Raw genomic sequence first — 22800 nt, forward strand, 5'->3', positions numbered from 1 at the left:
GCAGAAGGAGCTTGCGTTATGACAGTAAGAAAATAAACTAAAAAGTGAAAAAAGAAAGAGATGATTAAAACAAAAGGACAATTTTAGAGTCTACTAAGAGCTTCTAGAAGTCTCACATAGAAGAGAAGCAATAGTCTCACAGCTGAAAATTATAAAGTATGCAAATTATCATTCTATTTATCGTCCTATTAATTACATCAAATAGCTTTATTTGTAGGCTTTAGAAAACTCGAAAGAATTAACAAACTATAAAAAACAAAACCAAAAAGAAACCTAATCTACACGAAAATTGTTAGAACTCCTAATTATGTAATAAAACTAAATCTTCCACTTCGAAGAAAATAGAAATTTTAAAAAAACTAGGAGTTAAAAGAAAATAGAAAATAGAAGTTTTTGAAAAATAGAAACTTCTAAAAGAATTGACTTTTTCGAAAATAGAAGGTTTTAGGGAAAAAAAATTAAACATTTATAAAACAAGATTTTACAAAATAGAAGTTTAAAAAAAAAGGCATCTTTTAGAAACTAGAAGCTTTTTAAAAAGTAGAAACATTTTAGAAATAAACACCTCTTAGAAAATAGAAACTTTTACAAACAAGAAATTTAGAAATTGAAGAGATTAAAAGTAAAGCAACTCATGGAAGTAACAAATTTCCAAAGAAGCCTTATAAATTTCAAATAAAACAATTACTATTGATTATGACTATAAAGAAACTAAAAATCTGTAAAATTATCTAAATACTTTTGAAGGAGTAATTTAGAATTTCTTCTTTGTTTGTAGTCCTTTCTTAAGTAGACCTTAGAAGACTCATCCCATCAGGACCACTGTTTGGAAATTACCAAAAAAAAATTAAAATTTAAAAAAAGAAGGAGAAGAAGTAATTTAGGATTTCTTCTTTGTTCTTCTTAAGTAGACCTTAGAAGACTCATCCCATCAGAGCCACTGTTTGGAAATTACAAAAAAATTAAGAAGAAGAAGAAGAGGCAGAAGAAGAGGAAGAAGAAGAAGAATAACAACACAAAGCTTGGTCAAATTTATTACCTTTCTTGGGAGAATTGTTCATATAACTAAATTTACTCCCAATTTATCTTCCATCATAACATGGATAGTTTCAATTAGGCCATACACATATCTCATTGAGCCTTTTTTTAAATTCTAATTCCCAATTTATCTTCCATCATATCATGGATGGTTTCAATTAGGCTGTACACATATCTCGTTTGAGCCTTTTTTTGAATTCTAAATAGCCTTTTCTGTTACAAGATGTAATTTTTACAATCATTTAAAGTAATAACACAGCTAGGGTTGTCCCTTCCATGGGTAGATGCCACACACTTGAACCACTAACCTCACCTAATGTCCTCACAACTTTAACTAAGATAGAAGAACTATCTCCTAGTTAAATGATAATGCATGTCTTACCATATTTTCATAAACAGAAGAAATCAAGTTGTATCTGAGGATCTCTTATCTCAATTAGGGAGTGATACTTTGACAAGGTACAGGAGAGGGCAATCATACTTTGAAAAAGTAAAGAAGTGGCTAGGTGCATAGCATTCTCTGGTCCGTAGCTATGTACCAAAATAACACGAATAATAAATAGTGTACCATGAAGAAAATGCTAGTTTAATTTCTCACCCAATAATCCAGGCTCCACCAGTTACAAATGCCACAACTGGTTTTGGTCCATCATTGTTTTCTGGTAAATAGAGATCCAACCTGTGAAATCACAATTGCAGTGCAAATCTTGACATCCTTGTGAATGCACATGACATGAGCAAGTTCATGCATAATAGAGAAGGAAAATGCTGATCTTACTCCTATCTTCTACAGAATTTTTTTTTTCTTCTTTTACTTCATAAATTATTGGTGGCACTTTTAAAATGAATGAAAACATGATGGGAATTTGCTAGTGAAGTTAAGGATATATAGGTGCCACCTGATAAACTAAAAGATTTCTGTAGAATAATTATGCTTCTAAAGCACTCCTCTTGAAAAAAGAAACAGAATATCACGTAAATCTCAAAGTTGCATATACCTATTTCTGGGTTGATCACCATAGACAACACTTCGCCGAACTTGGCTTGAGAAGAAATAGTAATATGCAACTATATCAGATTAACAGACAAGTTAGGTTGCATGTCAACAAAACCTGCAAGGCAAGTATGGCACGTAAAAGATTTCAAACTGATACATACTATGATGCACAAACATATGCTAAAATACAGTACATGGCCGTGCTCCACAAATCTTTTGTTGGTTACGCGCTAAAAATTTAAAAGCAAACATGGTTCTTTAAAATTGAATTCCTACCCTAATGAAAGGTAGTACCGAAGGAGCCTTAGGCATGGCAAAACTTGATATAAGAAACATCAATGAGTTGAGTGGGAGCACAAGAAAGAAAGAAAAGGATAATTTTGATTTGGAATTTGTTGAAGATATTCACTTAAGCTAGCAATTTCCAGTAGCTTCCAGACAATAATCATGGATATAAACACTTCAAAAAAGAAAGCAGAAGGCACTGGGTTTTTCTCCATGCAGAATCAGATATAAGCACTAATGTAGGGCAAACCTAGGATGGTTGCCTACACTCAAATAGGTGGGCTAGGGTTTTTATTTTTTAGGGTGTAAAGAGAAGAACAAGAAATAAAGTTTATGGTAAAGAAATAAAAAATAAATAAATAAAAATAGAGAGACTAATTCTAATTGTCTTATAACCTGATTAGCTAATCCTAATTTAACTCCAACAAATACTAATCCTACTTTAATTCCAAGTAATACTAATTCTAATTTGATTCCAACTAATATTAATCCTACTTGAAGTTTATTTATGCCTTTCCCTTTCTTTCTTGAATAAACTTTAAAAGACTTTCCCCCATCAAGCACTCTAATTTTTTTTATTATATATTTGCATCTTAAAATATATGAGCAATAAAAATACCAAAAAATAAAGGAATTTATGTATGAAAAAGATGTATACTGTATAGACATTTCAGTACCATAGCTAGAAACAAAGAAAATAGTCAATATTCCACGACATATTAATTTAAGATTGTAATTACAAATATGAAAATACGCAGAACTTTTTCAATCAAAAGACAAAATTAAATATGATAAATACAACCAAAGATAACAAAAAGCTAGTTGATCAACTCAAAATATTCAAATTAAAAAAATAAATAAAGAAAACAACCATAAAACACACTGTTTTTATAGGGTTAATCAGGGGCAACATTTGGAACCATTTGCTTCATTATCATTTTGTTATCATCCATAAGATACAGACATAGGCATAGAAGACCTAAAACCAGTATAGCCTTTCCCATAAACATGACAAATGTGCTTACAGGGTGACTCTCTGTGTTTACTGACAGAAAGGTAAAAACACCTAGATGCAGGGAATTGTAGTTGTTTATCAGAAAGTCTTGATGGATTGAGTTGTATGTGATTCACTGTTCCACTTTCAATATTCAAATGTATCCAGAAAACAACAATAAATCCGAAAATTAAGAAATAAATTTGGGAAAACAATAAATTAAGAAGATGATATTCATACTGAATTATAGAAGCAAATAGCCCTTAATGGAATTATTATAACCAATCATTAATCAGAAGATTTGCTGCACTTGACCACTGGGACCAACTAATCCTCCAAGAAAGTGTTGCTTCCATCAAGATGAATTCTATTGAAAGATAATTACCATGGGCCTTACAGAAATAAGTAATGACTAATAAAAGACCCTAGAAAGAATCACAATAGCAAATGTTCACTCAACAAAAAAGGCAGGAATAATCATGAAACTCATTATTGCTTAAAACAGGTTTGGGCAAGAAATGCATTGCTCCAAACCTTTGAAATCAAAAAATGGTGTGAAACTACATGCAGTCAGAGTGGGTTTGGGTTACTTGCTTTGCACTCACAGGATAGCCATCAAAATCTCACTCCCAGCCTGAAAAATAGAATATGCCCATCCACACTAGTTTCATATCTTCTTTTTACCAAACGATATTTCCTTTTTTTTTCCAAAGCATAACCAAACTTCCCCTTAAAATCCTTTTTTATAATCTTTCTTCCCCCTTTTCTCCTTTCTTATTCCCTCTGTCTTTCCCCTTCATTACCAGCATATTACAATTTCTTTCTTGTAAAAAAACGAAACAAAACCAAAAAAAAAAAAAAAAAACAATCTGAGATGCAAAGCCAACAAAAGAAACGGGAAAAACAAAAATAGATGTCATGGTATTTCAAAAATGTAACCCCCCTTTTATAGGATTTTCTTTCATGAACTACAAAGAAAGAAACAATGAAAAGCAAGTGGAGGAACTATGGAAGGTAATCACTGTAACAATAGCAACAATCAAAGATCTTACTTAATCAATGACAATAATAACATGACAGCACTTCTTCCTATTTGTTTACTTTGTCCCTTAATACAAATGGGTAGAACTCAATTGATGGGGATATATTTAAAAAAAGAAAAAGGAAAAAATGAAGGTTTTCGAATTTGAGGAGTTTCAATATTCTCCTTAAAAAGGAATTTCTAAACTTTCTATTTTCTAAAATAATCCTTTCCGTTTTTAAGTTTCTATTTGAGTGAAAAACAAAAACAAAAAAACAAAATCTCTTCTCTAAGGTTTCTATTTTGAGTTCTTAGAATGTAAGAGTCTGTTAGGCCATGTAATTTAAAAATAGTTTTTTGTTTTTTAAAACAAAAAACTATTTTTAAAAATTATTAACATTGTTTGGTCATCATTCTCTAAGAGCAATTTTTAAAAACAAAGTGAAATAAAGAACAGTTTTTAGAGAACAGGTAAAAGTTGGTTTCACCGGTTTTTATAAAACAAAAAGAAAACATAGAAAATTTTTAAAAATAAAAAATAAAATAAAACTAAACATAATATCATTCTCTTTCTCTCTCCACAATCTAATACCGATGCTGAAAATCTTTAAATATGATCTTTTAAATTATACATGCTTTTCTGATTTTTTTAACTTCTCTAAAATTTTTCATTAAGCTAACAAATTTCAAATCAAACTATATATTTGATACATAAAATTTATTAATTTTCAAAAATAATTTGAAATTCAAAAACCAATTTAATTAATATTAAAAAGTCATGGAACTCGATAACATTATAAAGATTTTGAAATTCAATAACATTAAATATATATATATATATATTTACAAAAAAATTCATTAGGCAAATAAACTCCAAATTAGGCAAGACGTAATGCATTGGATTCATTAACAATTATAGTAATTTTTAAAAATAACTTAAAACTCAAATAGTGAACCAATTAATACCATAAATTTATGGACAAAAATTGGTTTAAAACATATTATTATTTTCCGATTTTTTTTCACTAGGCAAATAAATTTTAAATTAAACAAAACTTAATATGTTGGATTCATTAAAAAGTTCAATAATGTTTTTTAAAAATTTGAAACTCAAATAATAAACTTATTAATACCAAAAATTTGTTGATAAAAATTGATTCATAATGGCTCTATTATGTTTTTCTACACATAATTATATTTTTATAAATTTTCTCACTGAGCTTCAAATCAAGTGACACTTTGTGTTGAATTTATTAATGGGTTGAACAATTTTTAAAAATAATTTGCAGCTCTAAAAGAGATCTAATTATTTAAAAAAAAAGCAATAGATCAAAACTGACATATTCTGAATTATGACTTTACTATTTCTCCTATACACACAACTAAATTTTTGAATTTAGGTAAAAAAAAATTAAATTAAGATATAATTAATAATATAAATTCTTTAATGAATTTTTTAATTTTTCAAAAATAATTTTGAATCAAAAAATCAATCAAATTAATTGCAAATTAAATCAAAACCTTCTAAAATATTATGTTCATAATTCAATACTAAATGTGTACATGAAATGAAAAACTTAACTAATTTATGTATTAAAAAGTTAAAATTTACTCATTATTCATTTTAAATAAAAATATTATTTTTATTTTAAATTATTATTATTCATATTTAACCAAAAAATGAATAATATTATCATTCATGTTTTTTTTTATAGACAAATAAGAGATTGTATTAGAAAAGCCTAGCGAAGGCGAAAAGAGTACACACAAAGTATACAGGCAACGCCCAAGAAGCAAAGAAAAACTTTTCTCCTCTCTAGACAAAAGCCACTCTGTAAAATCAATCAAGACAAAGAATGATCCTCTAAATACACCCTACCCCAATTCACAAAAGTGTACAAAAAAGAAAGTTTTAAAGTTTGGTCGGATCGTTTAGTGTCATTGAACACTCTTTCATTTATTTCCTTCCATAAGGTCCACATTAAACAAAGGGGGGCAGCCCTCCAAGACTTTTCCTTTCTCTTACTCACAAAAGCACCATGCCAAGCTATCAAATTCCTTTTGATTGAGAAATGCAGGACCCACTGCACATCAAAAAGGGAGAAAAGCAAGCTCCATAGCATTGTTGCCTTTTTACAAAAAAGGATCAAGTGGTCACTAATTTTTTTTTTTTTGATAGCAAACCACACGTGAATATATTGATAAGATAAAAAAGTACATAAGGAGGATGAGAAATCCTCCCGCCAGAAATAAAACTAGACAACACAATAAAATAACATGACATTACACCGTCTCATTGGACCTACACACTGCTAGCCAATCTAGTTGTAAAACGTTAAGGGGAATGCCCTTAAACCCCATTGAGCAAAAAGCCCAAAACGAAGCGGTGAAATGAATGGAGTCCCAAAGATTCTCTGAATTCCTAGCTCTGTCCTCAAATATCCTAGCATTCCTTTCCCGCCACACAACCCAAATTAAAGCTATGCACGCATTTTGCCACAAAACCAACCCTCTCTTGGATTTGCCAAAGCCTTTATAATTGATGAACATCATGTCTGAAATGCTTTTCGGAGGGACCCAATCCATCTTGGCTAGCTGAAAAAGTCTGTGCCACAACCCCAAAGTCACAGAACAATGAAGGAATAGGTGATCTGCAGATTCTCCTTGCCCCATACACAACTTACAGATGTCAGGGCTAAGAGCTTTGTGGGGTCTCCTCAATTGTAGCAAGTCGTTGGTATTTACCTTCTTGTGTGCCACAAGCCAGACAAAGGCCTTAACTTTGAAGGGAACTTGAGATTTCCAAACAAACTTATAAGGGATCAAAGGAGATGAATCAGACGATTGGGATAAGGCTGTAAAGAAAGACTTGACTGTAAACAGTCCTGAAGACAATAAGGACCAAGATCTCGTATCTGAAGTGGAGGTGGATAAATTCATACAATCAATAGAACACATGAGGCGTTCTAGATCTTCTATCTCATAATCGGTTAGACTACGACGGAAATTAAAGTTCCATGAGAAAGGGCGATCCGAACCAAGAATTGAAAATATGGGAACACTTTTATCCATTACTACTCTAAATAGTCTTGGATATTGGTCTTTGAAGATTTGGTCCCCCCACCATAAATCTTCCCAAAAGCGAATTCTTTCCCCATTTCCTACGACCAACCGAGTATACTTGGAAAAATCCTGAAAGACTTGTGCAATGGCCTTCCAAGGGCAACGATGTGACCATCTGACTAAAGTGTTGGCATCCCAACCATTTGAGTGTGTCCCGTATATGCTAAGAATGACCTGATGCCATAGAGCTGTACTCTCCCTAGGATACCTCCACAACCATTTCCCTAAAAGAGCGCGATTCCTTAAGGGAATCTTCCCAATCCCCAAACCCCCTTTTACCCTCGGCTTACACACAACATCCCATCTAACAAGATGGTCTCTTTTGCCTTCCCCAATCCCTGACCAAAGAAAGTTCCTTTGCATCCTCTCAATTTTTGCAGCCACTGAAGCAGGAATCTTAAACAGAGAAAGAAAGTAGCTAGGGATATTGGATAGACATGAATGTAGGAGAGTAATCCTACCGCCGAAAGATAAGTAAGCCTTTTGCCACTGGTCTAATCTCCTAGAAATTCTCTCAATCACTGGGTCCCAGAAACCACAAGCGGTTGGATTCCCTCCCAAAGGAAGACCCAGATAAAGTATAGGCCAATCTGAAGCCTTGCAATCAAGCAACAATGCTAACCTAGAAAGATGATCCTGATCCAGGTTGATACCAAATAGGTTACTCTTATCAAGATTGACTTTAAGCCCAGAAATTTGACCAAATACTAACAATAAACTCTTAAGAGTTTGCAATTCTTCCTCACTAGAGTTAGCAAAGAAGATGGTATCGTCTGCGAATTGCAGATGAGACACCTTACACCTATTTCTACCTACCCAGAAGCCCTCCAGCAAACTTCTTTCTTCAGCTTTCAACAACATTCTACTCAACACATCTGCAACAATAGTGAACAGGAAAGGGGATAAAGGGTCACCTTGCCTTAAACCTCTAGATGCCTTGACCCACCCTTTAGCATTACCATTCACTAGAATAGCATAAGAGACCGACGACAAACAACCTCTCATCCATTTCCTCCATTTAAGACTAAATCCCTTCTTCTCCAACACATGATCCAAAAAATCCCATTTAACATGGTCATAAGCCTTTTCGAAGTCTATCTTGAAAACAACTCCTTCCTCCCCTGATCGCCTTTTCTCATCCACAATCTCATTGGCTATAAGAACTGCATCCAGAATTTGTCTCCCTTTAACAAAAGCGCCTTGAGTGTAGTGGATGGTCTCCTGTAGTACTCCTCTTAGACGCCCTGACAAGACTTTTGCTATTACCTTATAGAGACAAGTGATCAGGCTGATAGGTCTAAAATCCGAGATCTTCTTTGACTGACTCTTTTTGGGCAACAGAACTATGAAGGATGCATTGGTGTTTTGATTAATAATCCCGCTATTGTAAAACTCTGCAAACACCCTCACTAAGTCATCCTTGATCACATCCCAACAATCCTGAAACACTGCTATGGTGAAACCATCAGGCCCCGGCGCCTTATCCCTATCTAACTGAAAGATGGCATTGTAGATCTCTACTTCGGAGAAAGGGGAATCCAACCTAGAGGCGCTCTCTTCTGATATAGGGGACCACTCGATACCCTCTACACTCCACGACTCACCTGGAGAACTCGAGTATAGCTTTTTGAAATAAAGTAGTATCTCCTCCGTGATGCTCTCGGAATTGTCCAACACCAAACCCCTTTCATTCTCCAATAATTTGATGAAATTCCTGTTTCGTTTCCCGTTAGCCACTTTGTGGAACAACTTTGAGTTGCAGTCCCCGTCTTTAACCCATTTTACCTTGGCTTTTTGTCTCCAATGAATTTCTTCCCTCATTATTATTTCCTCTAGCTCCCCTTTTCTTACAGCTCTTTGAACAGCTAGATCAGAAGAGAGAGTCCCTTCTTGTTCATTGGCATCAATGATAGCTATTTCATCCAATATGGTTTTCTTCCTTTCCTTAAGCATTCCAAAAGTATTCTTATTCCAATCTTTCAATTTTGCCTTAACAAATTGTAGCTTCCTCATGAACTTGTGACCTTCCCAACCATTTCCTTCAAATTCTCTCCACCAACTACTAAAGCTCTCTTTGAAACTATGATGTTGCAACCACATATTCTCAAACCTAAAAGGTGTAGGACCCCACTTGAAAGGGTTGGTATCCAATACAATCGGCCAATGATCTGATGTCCATCTAGGAAGAACTTCTTGAAGGCTTTGAGGAAATGAGAACTCCCACTCATTTGTATAGAGAAACCGATCCAATCTCTTACACACCGGTGACTCTTGCATATTTGACCAAGTAAAAGAGGCGTTTCGTAATGGGGGATCATGTAGTTCACTTTCTCTTATAAAGCCATCAAAGTCCCTCATGCTAGAAGTGAATCTAGATCCACCCAGTTTTTCTGAACTTCTCCTTATAACATTGAAATCACCACCCACACACCATGAAGGAGAAGTAAGGCCAAAAAGGTCTGATAGCTCCACCCAAAAATCCTTCCTAATTAAGGGGCTGTTTGGGCCATAAATAGCGGATAACCACAATGGACCACATCCATCCACCAAGAACTTGACTGAGACAGAAAAAGATCCAATTACCACATCCTCACTGCTCATTTTCTTTGAGTCCCAAATGATTAAAATCCCTCCTGAAGCCCCGCACGCCGGGAGAGCAGCCCACTCTTTATTCCTAACCGACCAGACACTTCCTACAAACCTTCTATCGCACACCTCTCTTTTTGTTTCCTGTAACATCACTACATCCGGATTCTGAAGGCGCAAAAAATCCTTAACCACCCTTCTCTTTTTCCTAGAACCCAACCCCCTGATATTCCAACTTATGATCTTCATAACACCACCACACTGACCCTATAACACCTAATCAATGACAACAGAACTCAACTGTCTATGGCGACTCTGTTCTTTCGCCTTGAATACACTTTAATATCCAAGGAGTTTAAGACCTCACATACTTTAGCCATTTTGCTAGGGGAGAGACCTTCAATTTGGAACCCATCCATCTGAGAGAACTCATTGTCTCCCTGGCTAGCTGTACCCAGAATAGGGGCCCTAAGATGCGAACTAGGATTGGACTTGACACAGCTTTCGGACAACAGATCCAATCTAGGCAGCTGGGGCACCACCACATCACGGTTAGGGATGCCAACACATCCAATACTAGAGGTCCCAACGACATCATTTTTTGAAAAAAATTCAGATAACACTCGGTTTTTTGTAGGAAACTGGGCTTGAAAAGCTGGAATGGAGAGATCGATGGCAGAAGAGCTCGGGTGTGGAAGATTCACACCGGAGAGGGGAGAGTGAAAAGGCAGATAAGGCTGAGAAAGAAGGTGAGAAGATACCTCGAGAATTTCCATTTCCGTCATTCCACAGTACCCCTCAAAGTTAAGCCCTTTTTCTCTGGATGCGGGATTAGAAGGGTAATCCATGACTGAAGATCCACTATGAGAACAACCCACAAATCCCTTAAAACCTGCTCCGTCTCCTCCTTTATCAGTATTGCGCATCTTCTCCTTCCCCTTTGACAGACAAGGAACCCTAAGAAGATTTCTCTGCTCCGCGTGTTCCTTCGTCGGCGTCGGTCCTTCCGCGGAACATCCTTGAACCAGCTGTGTTCCCGCTTCGAAGCCGTCTTCCATTGGAAGATTATCACTGAGTAGCGTCGATCTCTCAGTCGTGAGTGGCTCGCTTCGGCTTCGCTCCCCTTGTCGACATTCAGATCTTGATGGAAGCGGAGCATTCCACAGCTTCCTTGAACCGCGTTTCATCGCGGATGCCCTCTGTTGATCTACGGGATCCTCGCGGTCCACCTTCTCCTTTCCCTTTGCAGAGAAGTGAGCACTGTGAAAAGGGCCCTTCGATAGGCCCTTCGACTGCCTGTCTTGATGGTCTCCCTTTTCTTGGCCCAACAACTGAAACGGGCCTTTCCCATTGGTTTCCTTTTTCCAGCCCACTTCCATTTCAGACCGTAGGCTGGGCTTACTAAAAAGATGGGCTCTAGACTTGACTTTGGAAGCCCGAAACCCATCCTGGAGGCTTGACTGGGCTTTGGCCCCTCCAACCTTCTTTGGCCCATCAGATTCAGCTCTTTGGCTTTTTGAATCCGATTGCAATGGAGGTTGGGACCAGCTGTATCCCCCTAACGTCTTGTTCTTCCCACGTGTCCTTCCAGGAGCGTTCTCCGCCTTTTGCCCACTTCTCCACTCCAACGTTCTGTCAACTGCCCTAAAATAGGACCCCTTATCAGCCGTTGATCTAGCTTCCTCTTCCCACTTGCTGCCACCTGTCCCCATGTGAGTCTCAGCCGGTTGCCGAGTTGACTCACCCATCTCTCTAACCTGCCAACCTTCATTCTTCACGGCTACTGCAACTGAAACAGTGAAGTCCCAGCCCCCGTCTACCACCTCAACCAAAGCCGGGAGAACCGATCGTTCTTTCATTACCACTTTCACCCTTGCTTTGCTAAGATCAAAAAGTTTCAGAGTTCGCCAATCGATCTCTATCACCGTCCCCCACTGCTCCATAATTTTCTTCAAGTGAACCTCAGACCATAAATGGAATGGTAAACCCCTTAACTCAATCCAACCTTCCTTGAATTTCCCCTCTACTTCTGAATTTTCCTTCGGCGACCATCTTCTCAACGAGACTGTAATTCCGCCCTTAATCCTGATGGACCTTGATTCGTGTATTGATACAGCTTCCTCTAAGGTTTCTACAAAAAACAACCCTTTTCCTCTGGCAAATGGGACGATTGTCACCACGCCTTTGTGCCCTAGCCTTCTCGCCATGGCCCGGCCAGCCTCAGTCCAATTGACATCACCTTCTTGACATTCGCACACCACAGCCCTCGCCCATCTCCCAACTGGAACTAGGCCGCCCTTCCTCGAACCTTCGTCTCTGACAACCTTCGCATAGGACCGTTGCAGGGGACCCGCATTTTTGTGCATAATCCTTTCTTCCCTGCTCTGCCTTCCCTTTTCAACAAAACTCGAAGAGGGGACCACCAACATTGAGTTCAATGCAGACTTTAAAAGTTCCCATCCCCTGCCATTATCCCCCTCAGGTATTACCATAAAGGTTGACTTCCTATTAGAGGCGAACTCTGATAATCTTATAAACCTGCCATGAACATTGAAACAAACCTCCAGAAGATGTACTCTGGTTTTTCCTCTAAATTTTCTATTGAGTCCCCTACAAATCTTCATCTCAATGGCCTTTGTTAGCTGTTCTACCAACCAACTAACCTCCTCCTTCTCAAAACCTAAGACATAAACAGAGCCTCTACTGTGCTCTGTTATCGAACACCAAATTCCTCCGACCTCATCCTCTGCCCTAACCCAGAAAGTCTTCCTCTCCACACATACCTTCACGCTCCTTACCATTTTTTCAGTGGTATTGCATGGCTATAAGCAACTTCAAGTGGTCACTAATTTCCTCTTCCAATTTACACAAATAACACCTATTTGGCATATTCCAACCCCTTCTTTTAAGCTGATCAATGGTCAAAATTCTGTTACAAGACACTTCCCAAGCAAAAAGGCTAACTCTCAGGGGAGCCCAAGATCTCCAAACAATGCTCCAAGGGAAAGGTTCACTAGAGGCATGTGTGAGGGAGCGGTAGAGAGATCTAACAGAAAAGGAGTCATTCTTGCTAATCTTCCAACTCAAAAGATCCTCCACATCACTATGCAAAACCAAAGGATGGATTTTTCGGAACAAGCCCTCCACCTCTTCCATTTCCCAATCGTTAAAGTGTCTTGAAAACAAAGGATTCCAACTTCCCGCCTCTCCTCCCTCCTCCCAAGCATCGCACACCCATTGATCCTTGTTAACTGCCAATCTAAATAAGTTATGGAAAGCATCTTTCAAAGCTTGGTCCTCACACCACAAATCCTTCCAAAATTTGACCTTCCTCCCATTCCCTACGATAAGGCGGGATCTAGAGCGAATGTTTTCCCAATATTTTCTAATGGCTTTCCACACTCCCACACCATAGGCTCCCCTCACTTCTCTCAAACACCAACCTCCCTCTTCCACCCCATATTTGTTTATGATGACTTGTTTCCACAAAGAATTCCTCTCTACAGCAAATTTCCAGCTCCATTTCCCAAGCAAAGCTTTATTTAGGGCCACAAGACTGCGGATACCTAAGCCTCCCTATCTCATATCAGCACAAACCGCACTCCAATTCACCAAGTGCGGCTTTTTCTCTAAAGCGCCACCGCCCCACAGGAAGTCTCTTTGGATCTTTTCAAGTCTTGCACACACCTTCCGCGGAATGACAAAGAGCGACATTAAGTAAATTGGGAGGCTTGAAAAACTGCTTTTTATCAAGGTAAGCCTCCCCCCTTTGGAAAGATATTGTCTCTTCCACAAGGACAATCGCTTTCTGAATCTCTCTTCCACTACATCCCACACCCTTGATGATTTGAAAGGAGCTCCCAAGGGAAGACCCAAATAAGAAGAAGGGAGTTTCCAAATTCTACACCCCAAAACTGAGACGATATTCTCCAAAGAATCAACCCTTCCTACAGGGATAGCCTCACTTTTTTCCCTGTTCACTTTTAACCCGAAAATTGCCTCAAACCATAAGAACACCCAACTCAAGTAACGCAACTGCACACTATTGACCTTGCAGAATAAAAGGGTATCGTCAGCAAACAGAAGATGGAGCAGATCCCTTCCTATTCCATTACTGTTTCCCATCTTGAACCCCTCAATGTAACCCCCACTTCTGGCTCTAAAGAGCAGCTGGCTAAGAATTTCCATGACTAATAAGAAGAGACAAGGGGATAACGAGTCACCTTGTCTCAAACCTCTAGTGCTGCGAAAAAAGTCTTAAGGGGTTCCATTAATTAAGATTGAAAAATTAGCTGTGGAGACGCACCATCTGATCCATTTTATCCATTTTTGTCCAAACCCCATCTTGGACATAACTGACAAAAGAGAATCCCAATTGACATGATCAAACGCCTTCTCAATGTCCAATTTTAGAAGGAGTCCAGGGATGTTAACCTTCAACCTGGAGTCTACTGCCTCATTTGCAATGAGTGCGGCATCCAAAATCTGCCTATTCTGGATGAAGGCATGCTGGTACTCTAAAGTCACTTCCCCAACAACTAGTTTCAACCTATTAGCCAATAATATTATCATTCATGTTTTACTAAAAACTATTTATTTTCTAATTTATTTATAATTACAAAACTATTTTATTTTTAATGACTTGAATTAAATTTAATTTATATTATATAAATTGAATTTGCAATGTTTTCACAAAATCAAAATTTAAAAAAAATTAAAAAAAAAATTATTTTTTAAAAACAACTTATCCAAACAAGCTTTTTGTTTTTTATTTTTAAAAACTGTTTTTTTATAGGTTATTTAAAATAAATAAAAAGTAAAAATAAAAAAATAAAACCTGCTTTTAAACACAATTTTCCAAACACCCTCATTTTTATAAAACACTAAAAAACTATTTTTTGTTCTTTAGCTTATAAACAATTTTTAAAAACAAGTTTCAGAAAACATGGCCAAACGAACCCTAAGTTTTAAGAAATGAATTAGAGTCCCAGAAAGTAACTAATTAGGTTAGGTTTACTTTTTCGTTGTTTTATTCCATTTTTAGGGTTTTCAAAAACATATAAATAAGGCTAAGGCTACTTGATGTAAAACAGGATTAATAATTATTAATTAATAATATTAAGTTCTCTTGCATACCTTATAATTTTCAATGGTAAGACTTCATTGTCTTTCTTCTAGGTAAGATTCCTAGGTCTTAGTGAGACTCTAAAATTGTTTATCTCTTTTCTTTATCTCTTCTTTTCCCATCTTTTAATTGATTTTTTCCAACTGCCATAATATTATTCTTGTTCTCTTCCTTAAATCCTAAAAGATTCAAACCCTGACCCACTTTGTTTGATTGTAGATAGCCATCTTAGGTTTCCCTACATCATCAATGCTGTTTAAGACGCCATAATAATTAGCAACCCTTCTAGCAAGCCAACCAAGCAGTGAATTTCTGTCAACCAGAAGATAGAACATCAACCACCAGCATTATCAGAAGACTGACATCAACCACAAGAAGATAGGACCATAAAAACATTTCATAAAGAACAAAGTTTACTGCCAACTAGAAGAAAAAAGGCAGATTGGACTTCCAATTTTATAGATAAACCTTTCTCAATGGCATATTATCATTAACAGCGCATATTTTATTAAAGGTGCAACAGAAAAGAAAAGGTAACTATCTTGCTGATGTAAAATAATGGCTAAGGCTAACAGGAAACAGAAAACAGATGATGACAGAGACAAATTAAACAACTAGCAGCTTCAACCATGACATGAACCAAAAAAAATAGGAAGGAAGTACAAGGAGGATAAAAATAGAAAATATGCTGATGTCATGCAGAAGCAAATTGAAAGATCTCGTCCTAAAAATCTTTAATAACAATATTAAGATAATAAACACACATACACATATACGTATGTATACCTACTAACTTGTTGATATAATGCTTTTAAGAGGGTGTGTGTATCTACATATGATAATGATCCTAAGGTAGAAAAAATATAACGAAATGAAATCTTAACATAATTGGAAAGCTATATGCTATCTTCCCAATAAAAAAATAAATAAACAAATAAGGAAACATGATAAAGCTTGAACAAGCTTGCAAGGCATTCATTGGCAATTTACACAATAAATCACACAATACACACCTCGAAGAAACCCTGGCATTAGTAGCATGGCATAACAACCAAGGGCAACAAGTCTAGTCATCCACCGGTAGCCTACCCTGAATGAAAATAAATGATTAGAAAGCATCTCAAGTTACCATATATTTTTATATAAACAAATTTCCAGTTCGATAGAAACATTTTGGAAAAAAAGAAAAAGAAACCTGAAGACCAAATATTCAATTTTCAGCAAATACCAACGAACAACCAAAATTTTCATTGTTGTGGATATGACCTAGGTTGTGCCATATTTGACCAATAACTAAGCACAATGAAGAATGAGAATAAATAAACCTGAAGAATGGCCTAATTCCTACTTCAAATTTGTATAATGTGCATTAATAAGTCGAAACTACTTGGTCTTCATTTGTCAACCTTTCCATTTTGTGTTCTAAAATTCTTTGCGTGGGGGAACAAAAACAATTATCATATTGAATCCACTTTTAGGAAGCAATTGGAAACAATGTGTGTTGAAGATTATTACAGCTGTTGAATATTATTAGAGCTGTAATATGCAGCTGTAAAAAATATACAGCTGGGTAAGTTGTACAGCTGTGTGTACAATTGTATATACATATAGCTAGGTGTATATTTATGTATATAATCCCTAATTTGTAGGGATTCTTCCTAATTCTTTCTTTTCTTCCTTTTTCTTTCCTTTCTATCAGAGTATATATATTTCATTGGTTGTATGCTTTCAAGAAATGAAAAGAAACACAATTTTTCTCTACATGGCATGAAAGCCAAATCAAACTCCTCAGGGTTTCTAATTTTTTCGTTAATCTCAGCCGTCATTGCTGATTTTTTTTTTTTCAAAAACTTGGATTAGTTTAGTTTTTTGGCAAAACTTTTGCTCTAATTTCTTGTTCTGGCCTGCATTGCTTCAATCCTACCTTAACTTTACTTGATTTCTTCCACTTCTGCCCAATCTAAGGTTTCAGAATTTACCAATAAGAAAGTCTCTAATCCAACATCAACAAATGATGTCATCAACACTCCAGCAAGAGAGCTGCAGAATATTCAACCAGGTTTACATCTCAAAGGCAAAAATCATTTGAAGTGGTCCCAGTTTGTTCGAACCTTCGTGAAAGGGAAGGGCAAACTGAGTCATCTTCTTAGGACGGGACTGAAACCAAATGATTCACAGTTTGTTGCATGGGATGAAGAAGACTCCATGGTAATGTCCTGATTGTGGAATTTGATGATGCCAAAACTTAGCAATACTTGCATGTTTTTTACAACGACAAAGGAAATTTGGAAATCGTATGGGCATTCCAAAGTCCGAGATGCTGTACAAATCTATGAAATTATGACAAAGATCTCATCTACCAAACAAGGTAATCGTTTGGTCATTGAATATGTTCAGATTTTACAAAACTTATGACAAGAGTTGGATCATAATCAATGTATTGAGATGAAGTCCAACGATGATGCAGCCCTTCTTAAATGTTTTATGGAAAAATAGAGGAGTTACATCTTTCTTGCTGGATTGAATATTGAGTTCAATCTTGTTCAAGTGCAAGTGTTAGGAAAGGAAGAAGTTCCTTCACTCAATGAAATAATAGCCATAATTCGTGGAGAAGAAGGACAAAGAGGGGTTATGATGGAGCCTCAATCGACAGATGGTTCAGCCTTGGTTACAAAAGATGCAAATCCCAAAGCTGTAAAATCAAACCAGTAGCAGTCAAATGCCTATTCCAGTGGAGTAGGAGGTAATAATGGGCTATCAGAAGGATCAAAAGCAAGTGATAAAGACTCCATGGAGAGGTGCTAGAAACTCCATGGTAAGTGTCACAAACACCTTGGGCCCAAATTTTTGCGTATGTGCAACACTTAGATGCTCTCTAAACCAATCTTTTCCAACCCATGAGATTGCACACAAGTTACAAGGCTCTCCCCAACTTATATATTATTGATCACACAATAGAATACAAGGAACTCACTAACAAGGACTCCCACAAGAACATCGAGTAGTTCACTTGCTCTTTTAAGGCACACAAGCACTTTATTTATACATGTTGCACCAAGCAGTCCAATCCTACTAGGGAATTGGTGTTTTGAGTCCTAGTCTGACTTTGACTCAAGCTCAACAGATGCTTCCCTGAGTAGGACTTTGACTCCCACTCAATCTTGAGTTCTCGTGCCACAGGACTTTGTCTCCTCGTGCATCAACACTCTGCTTCCCATCCCGACTAGGAGTTTTCACATGTTGGGAGTCTCTCTCCTCCTGCATCAGGTCTCAGTCTCCTAATCTGACTAGGAGTCTTGTGTATCAGGACTCTTGCCTATATAAATCTGATGCATTAGCCCATTGTGTTTCCAACCTTAGGAAAATCACATCTTGCTTAAGCTTGCCCTAATGCCAAGATGTGTCTTACATGATCTAACTCAAGTCCACCGTGCTTGCCTTGAGTCAGTCTCGCTCAAGCCATGCCATTAAACCATCTCTGCTCATGCTCGCATGCACATGAGTTAGCATGTTGTTGCTGCATCTATGGATCATCCGTGTGCGTTTTGGGCTCACGCATCTCACAAGGCCTTGTTGTTGATGCTATGCTCGTCTGTGCTGCAGCAGGGTCCCCTTGGCCAAGGCATCCTAACCAAGTTCCCACATACCCCGTGTCATCGTGCCCATAGGTTGCGCCACACAAAGGCACCTGGTTTGTGCATGTGCACGGGTCTTGCATGTTGTCATGCCAGCATGCTTATGCACCACTGCTGCCCATGCATGCCAGCAGCTTAAGTGTGCTTCTGAAGCTTCCATCCCACTTGTTGCACCTTGTGTTGCTCACGGTCTGATCATAGGGCCAAGGTGTTACCCACATGAGGCCACAATGCTGACATGCTTAGTTTTAGGGGTTAACAATAAGCCCTCAAATACTCAAAATACTTCTTAGATAGCAAAGAGTAATCAAGGAGGAAGGCAAGGACAGACACGTTCAACCTTGGCACAATCAATAGGTGAAAAAGAATTCTCTTAAGAGTGACCTGAGTTCAATAGAGAAGATATTGAGAAGCAGAGATCTTTATGGGGACATTAGAGAAACCTACAAGTGGTACTTGTTCCTTGCCTTTTTCAAGTAATTCTCAGCCCTACGCAATTAATGTGTTGATCTCCAAAGAAGCATGGGTAGTGGATTCCAAGGCTATGGATCATATGACCCAATCTTCTCATGGGTTTGTCTCTTATAGTCCTTGTCCTAGTAACAAGAAAATTTTTCCTACTGATAGAACATTGGTTAAAGTTGTTAGTTAAGGGGATGTAATTATAAATTAGAACCTTGTTTTAAAAAAGTTCTACATGTACTAAAATTATCTACCAATCTAGTTTCAATTCACAAGCTTACAAAGGATTTAAACTATGTGGTGACTTTTTCTTCTACAGTGTGTAAATTTCAGGATTGGAGCATGGGGAGGACAATTGGACTTGCTAAGGAGAAGAATGGACTCTATTTTCTTAAGGAACCTGATGGGTGAAATAACACTAAGGGTTCTATTCCATTGTCTCTACTTTCTGAGTCTTCCCCTTCAAATAAAAACAGAATATGGTTATATCACTTTTGTCTTGGTCATCCTTCTTTTAGTATTCTTAAAGTAATGTTTCCTGGTTTGTTTAAAGGATTTGATTTGGGTCAATTTCATTGTGATGTTTGTGAACTTGCAAAACATAAGCTTGCTTCTTTTCCAATACGTAATACAAGAGCTTCGATGCCTTTCACTCTTATTCGTAGTTATGTTTTGGGACCTTCTATAGTTCATAATATCTCTAGGGCTCATTGGTTTATCTCATTTATTAATGATTGTACTCGAGTGTCATGGGTTTTTCTCCTAAAACAAAAATCATATGTCAGTTTCACCTTTCAAAATTTTTTCCACATGGTGAAAAATCAATTTGGGGTTGAGATAAAAAGAGTTTGGTCTGACAATGCTAGGGATTATTTTAATCAAGTGTTGTCACCATTCTTTGAAGAAAAAGGAATCATTCATGAGTCTTCATGCACTAATATACCACAACAAAATGGTGTGGTATAACGGAAAAATGGTCAGCTTCTAGCTGCTACCCGAGCTTTTCTTTTCCAAAAAATTGTTCCAAAAAATTATTGGATAGAAGTTGTCTTAACTGCTACACATTTGATTAATAGATTGCCTACTCGAGTGCTTGATTATAACAGCCCCATGCAACTATTTTCAAAATTTTTTCCTAACTTCAAAACAATAAATCACTTGGTTCCTAGGAGTCTTTAGGTGTATATCCTTTGTTTATATTCATTCAAATAACCATGGGAAACTTGATCCAAGGGCTCTTAAGTGTGTTTTTGTGGGATATTCTTCTACACAAAAAGGGTACAAGTGTTATCATCCTCCAACAAAACGGTTCTTTGACTCTATAGATGTAATATTCATTGAAACTAAAAATTACTTTCCTAATCCTTATCTTCAAGGGGAGATATCATTCATGGAAGATAATGATAGAGATTTGTTTTTGTTTGATCTTTCATCCTTCCCATCCTCACAAAATCAAAATCCTCCATCTTCTCCATCATCATTTGATTTCGTTCCTTTACCAAATGAGTTAGATCTAAGTACTCTTAGTCCAATGGCAAAGGATAAACAAATTCAAAGTGTTACTTGCCCATTGTAGGTATATTCAAGTAAAAAGGAACCCTTTATTCAACCAATGCAGGTTCATAATTCAGAACCAATCTCTAGTGCAAATAATATTGAGGTAACTCCTAATTCAAAAGATTATGAAAGTAATGTGTCTATTGTTGATGATTATAATCTTCCTATAGCAATTAGAAAGGGTGCTAGGAAGTGTACTCAACAGCCTATATATCAATTGTCTCACTTTGTGTCTTATGAGAAGTTATCTAGTGGTCATAAAAGTTTTCTTATCCACCTCAACACTATAACCATCCCAAAAACTGTCCCTGAAGTATTGAGAATTAAAGAGTGAAAAGAAGCTATGAAGGTGGAGATGGATGCACTTGAGAAAAACAAAACATGGGACTTGGTGGAACTACCTCTAGGAAAGAAGTTAGTAGGATGTAAATGGGACTTTACTGTGAAACATAAAGCAGATTGATCACTTGAATGTTATAAGGCAAGATTAGTGGTTAAGGGGTATACTCAAACTTATGGAATAGATCATCTTGAAACATTTGCTCCTGTTGCAAAAATGAATACTATAAGAATCCTATTATCTTTAGCAACTAATCGTCCATGGAGTTTGCAGCAAATTGACATAAAGAATGTTAGGGTGATCACATTGTTTGTTAAACATTCTGCTTCAGGGAGAGTTACAGTTTTATTAGTTTATGCGAATGACATAGTGGTAATAGGAAGTGACTTGCAAGGAATGAAGGCATTGAAAAGGTGTTTATTGCAAGAATTTGAGGTTAAAGAACTTGGCAGGTTAAAATACTTCCTTGGCATTGAAGTGGCTCACCCTCGACATGGAATCTTTATATCCCAACAGAAGTATGTGCTAGATTTATTAATTGAAACAAGGAAACTAGGTGTAAACTAGTGGAGACACCCATTAAACAGAATCACAATCTTTCTCATACCAAGCCAAACATAACCTATGTTGTAGGAGTGGCGAGTCAATTTATGCACAACCCAAAAAAAGTACATCTTCGAGTAGCACATTGAATTCTACAATACTTAAAAGGTACTCTAGGAAAGGAAGTGTTGTTTAAAAAAGGTAATGAATTGACATTGGAAGCATACACGGATGCAAATTATGCTGGATCAATTGATGATAGAAGATCGACTTCAGGCTATTGTACATTCCTCGGAGGTAACCTTGTAACGTGGAGAAACAAGAAGCAGAATGTAGTTACAAGGTCAAGGGCAGAAGTTGAGTTTAGAGTTATGGCATTAGGAGTTTGTGAGCTTCTATGGTTGAAAATAATTTTGGAAGATCTAAAGATTGCATGAAAAGGACCTATGAAACTATATTGTGATAATAAGTCAGCAATTGATATTACACATAACCCTGTGCAACATGACCGCACCAAGCATGTGGAAGTAGACAAGCATTTTATAAAAGAGAAATTAGATAGCGGACTAATTTGTACTCCATTTGTGTCAATCAAGGGTCAACTTGCAAATGTACTAACTAAAGAATTGAGTCGTACTGCATTTCAATCTATTATTGGCAAGCCGGGAATAGATAATACTCATTCACCAACTTAAGGGGGAGTATTGAAGATTATTACAGTTGTCAAATATTATTACAGTTGTAATACGCAACTACAAAAGATATACAAATGTAATATACAACTGTGTAAGTTGTACAGTTGTGTGTACAACTATATATATGCATGTGGCTAGGTGTATATTTTATATATATAATCCCCATAGTTGTGAAAGGCGCACCTAGGCGCGACACCACACTTTGGCGCCTCGCCTGACTGCAAGCGCCACCCCTTCACGAAGACGCTAATAAGGTACGCAAGGCGTTCACCTCCAACCAAGCGTGACACCCCCAATAGGTGCACCTCTATCCTCTGTCATCATCATCTTCTTCTTCTCCTTCTATATTTGATATATATATATATATAATCCCCATAGTTGTGAAAGGCGTGCCTAGAC

At 36.8% G+C, this 22800-nt stretch overlaps 1 protein-coding gene across 2 annotated transcripts in view; it reads right to left on the reverse strand.

Moving 5' to 3' along the window:
• The window catches only part of LOC117931196 (isoprenylcysteine alpha-carbonyl methylesterase ICME-like), a 51523-nt gene that overhangs the window by 24202 nt on the left and 4521 nt on the right, over positions 1 to 22800 (reverse strand). For both annotated transcript variants that reach the window (XM_034852108.1, XM_034852107.1), the window contains exons 2-4: positions 16183 to 16259; positions 2037 to 2106; positions 1637 to 1717 (exon numbers count right to left, since the gene is read on the reverse strand). In XM_034852108.1, the coding sequence (XP_034707999.1) occupies positions 1637 to 1717; positions 2037 to 2106; positions 16183 to 16259 (228 nt within the window). The remainder of the gene's footprint in view (positions 1 to 1636; positions 1718 to 2036; positions 2107 to 16182; positions 16260 to 22800) is intronic.

The sequence above is a fragment of the Vitis riparia genome, chromosome 14, assembly GCF_004353265.1.
Source record: "Vitis riparia cultivar Riparia Gloire de Montpellier isolate 1030 chromosome 14, EGFV_Vit.rip_1.0, whole genome shotgun sequence".
NCBI classification, from domain to species: domain Eukaryota; kingdom Viridiplantae; phylum Streptophyta; class Magnoliopsida; order Vitales; family Vitaceae; genus Vitis; species Vitis riparia.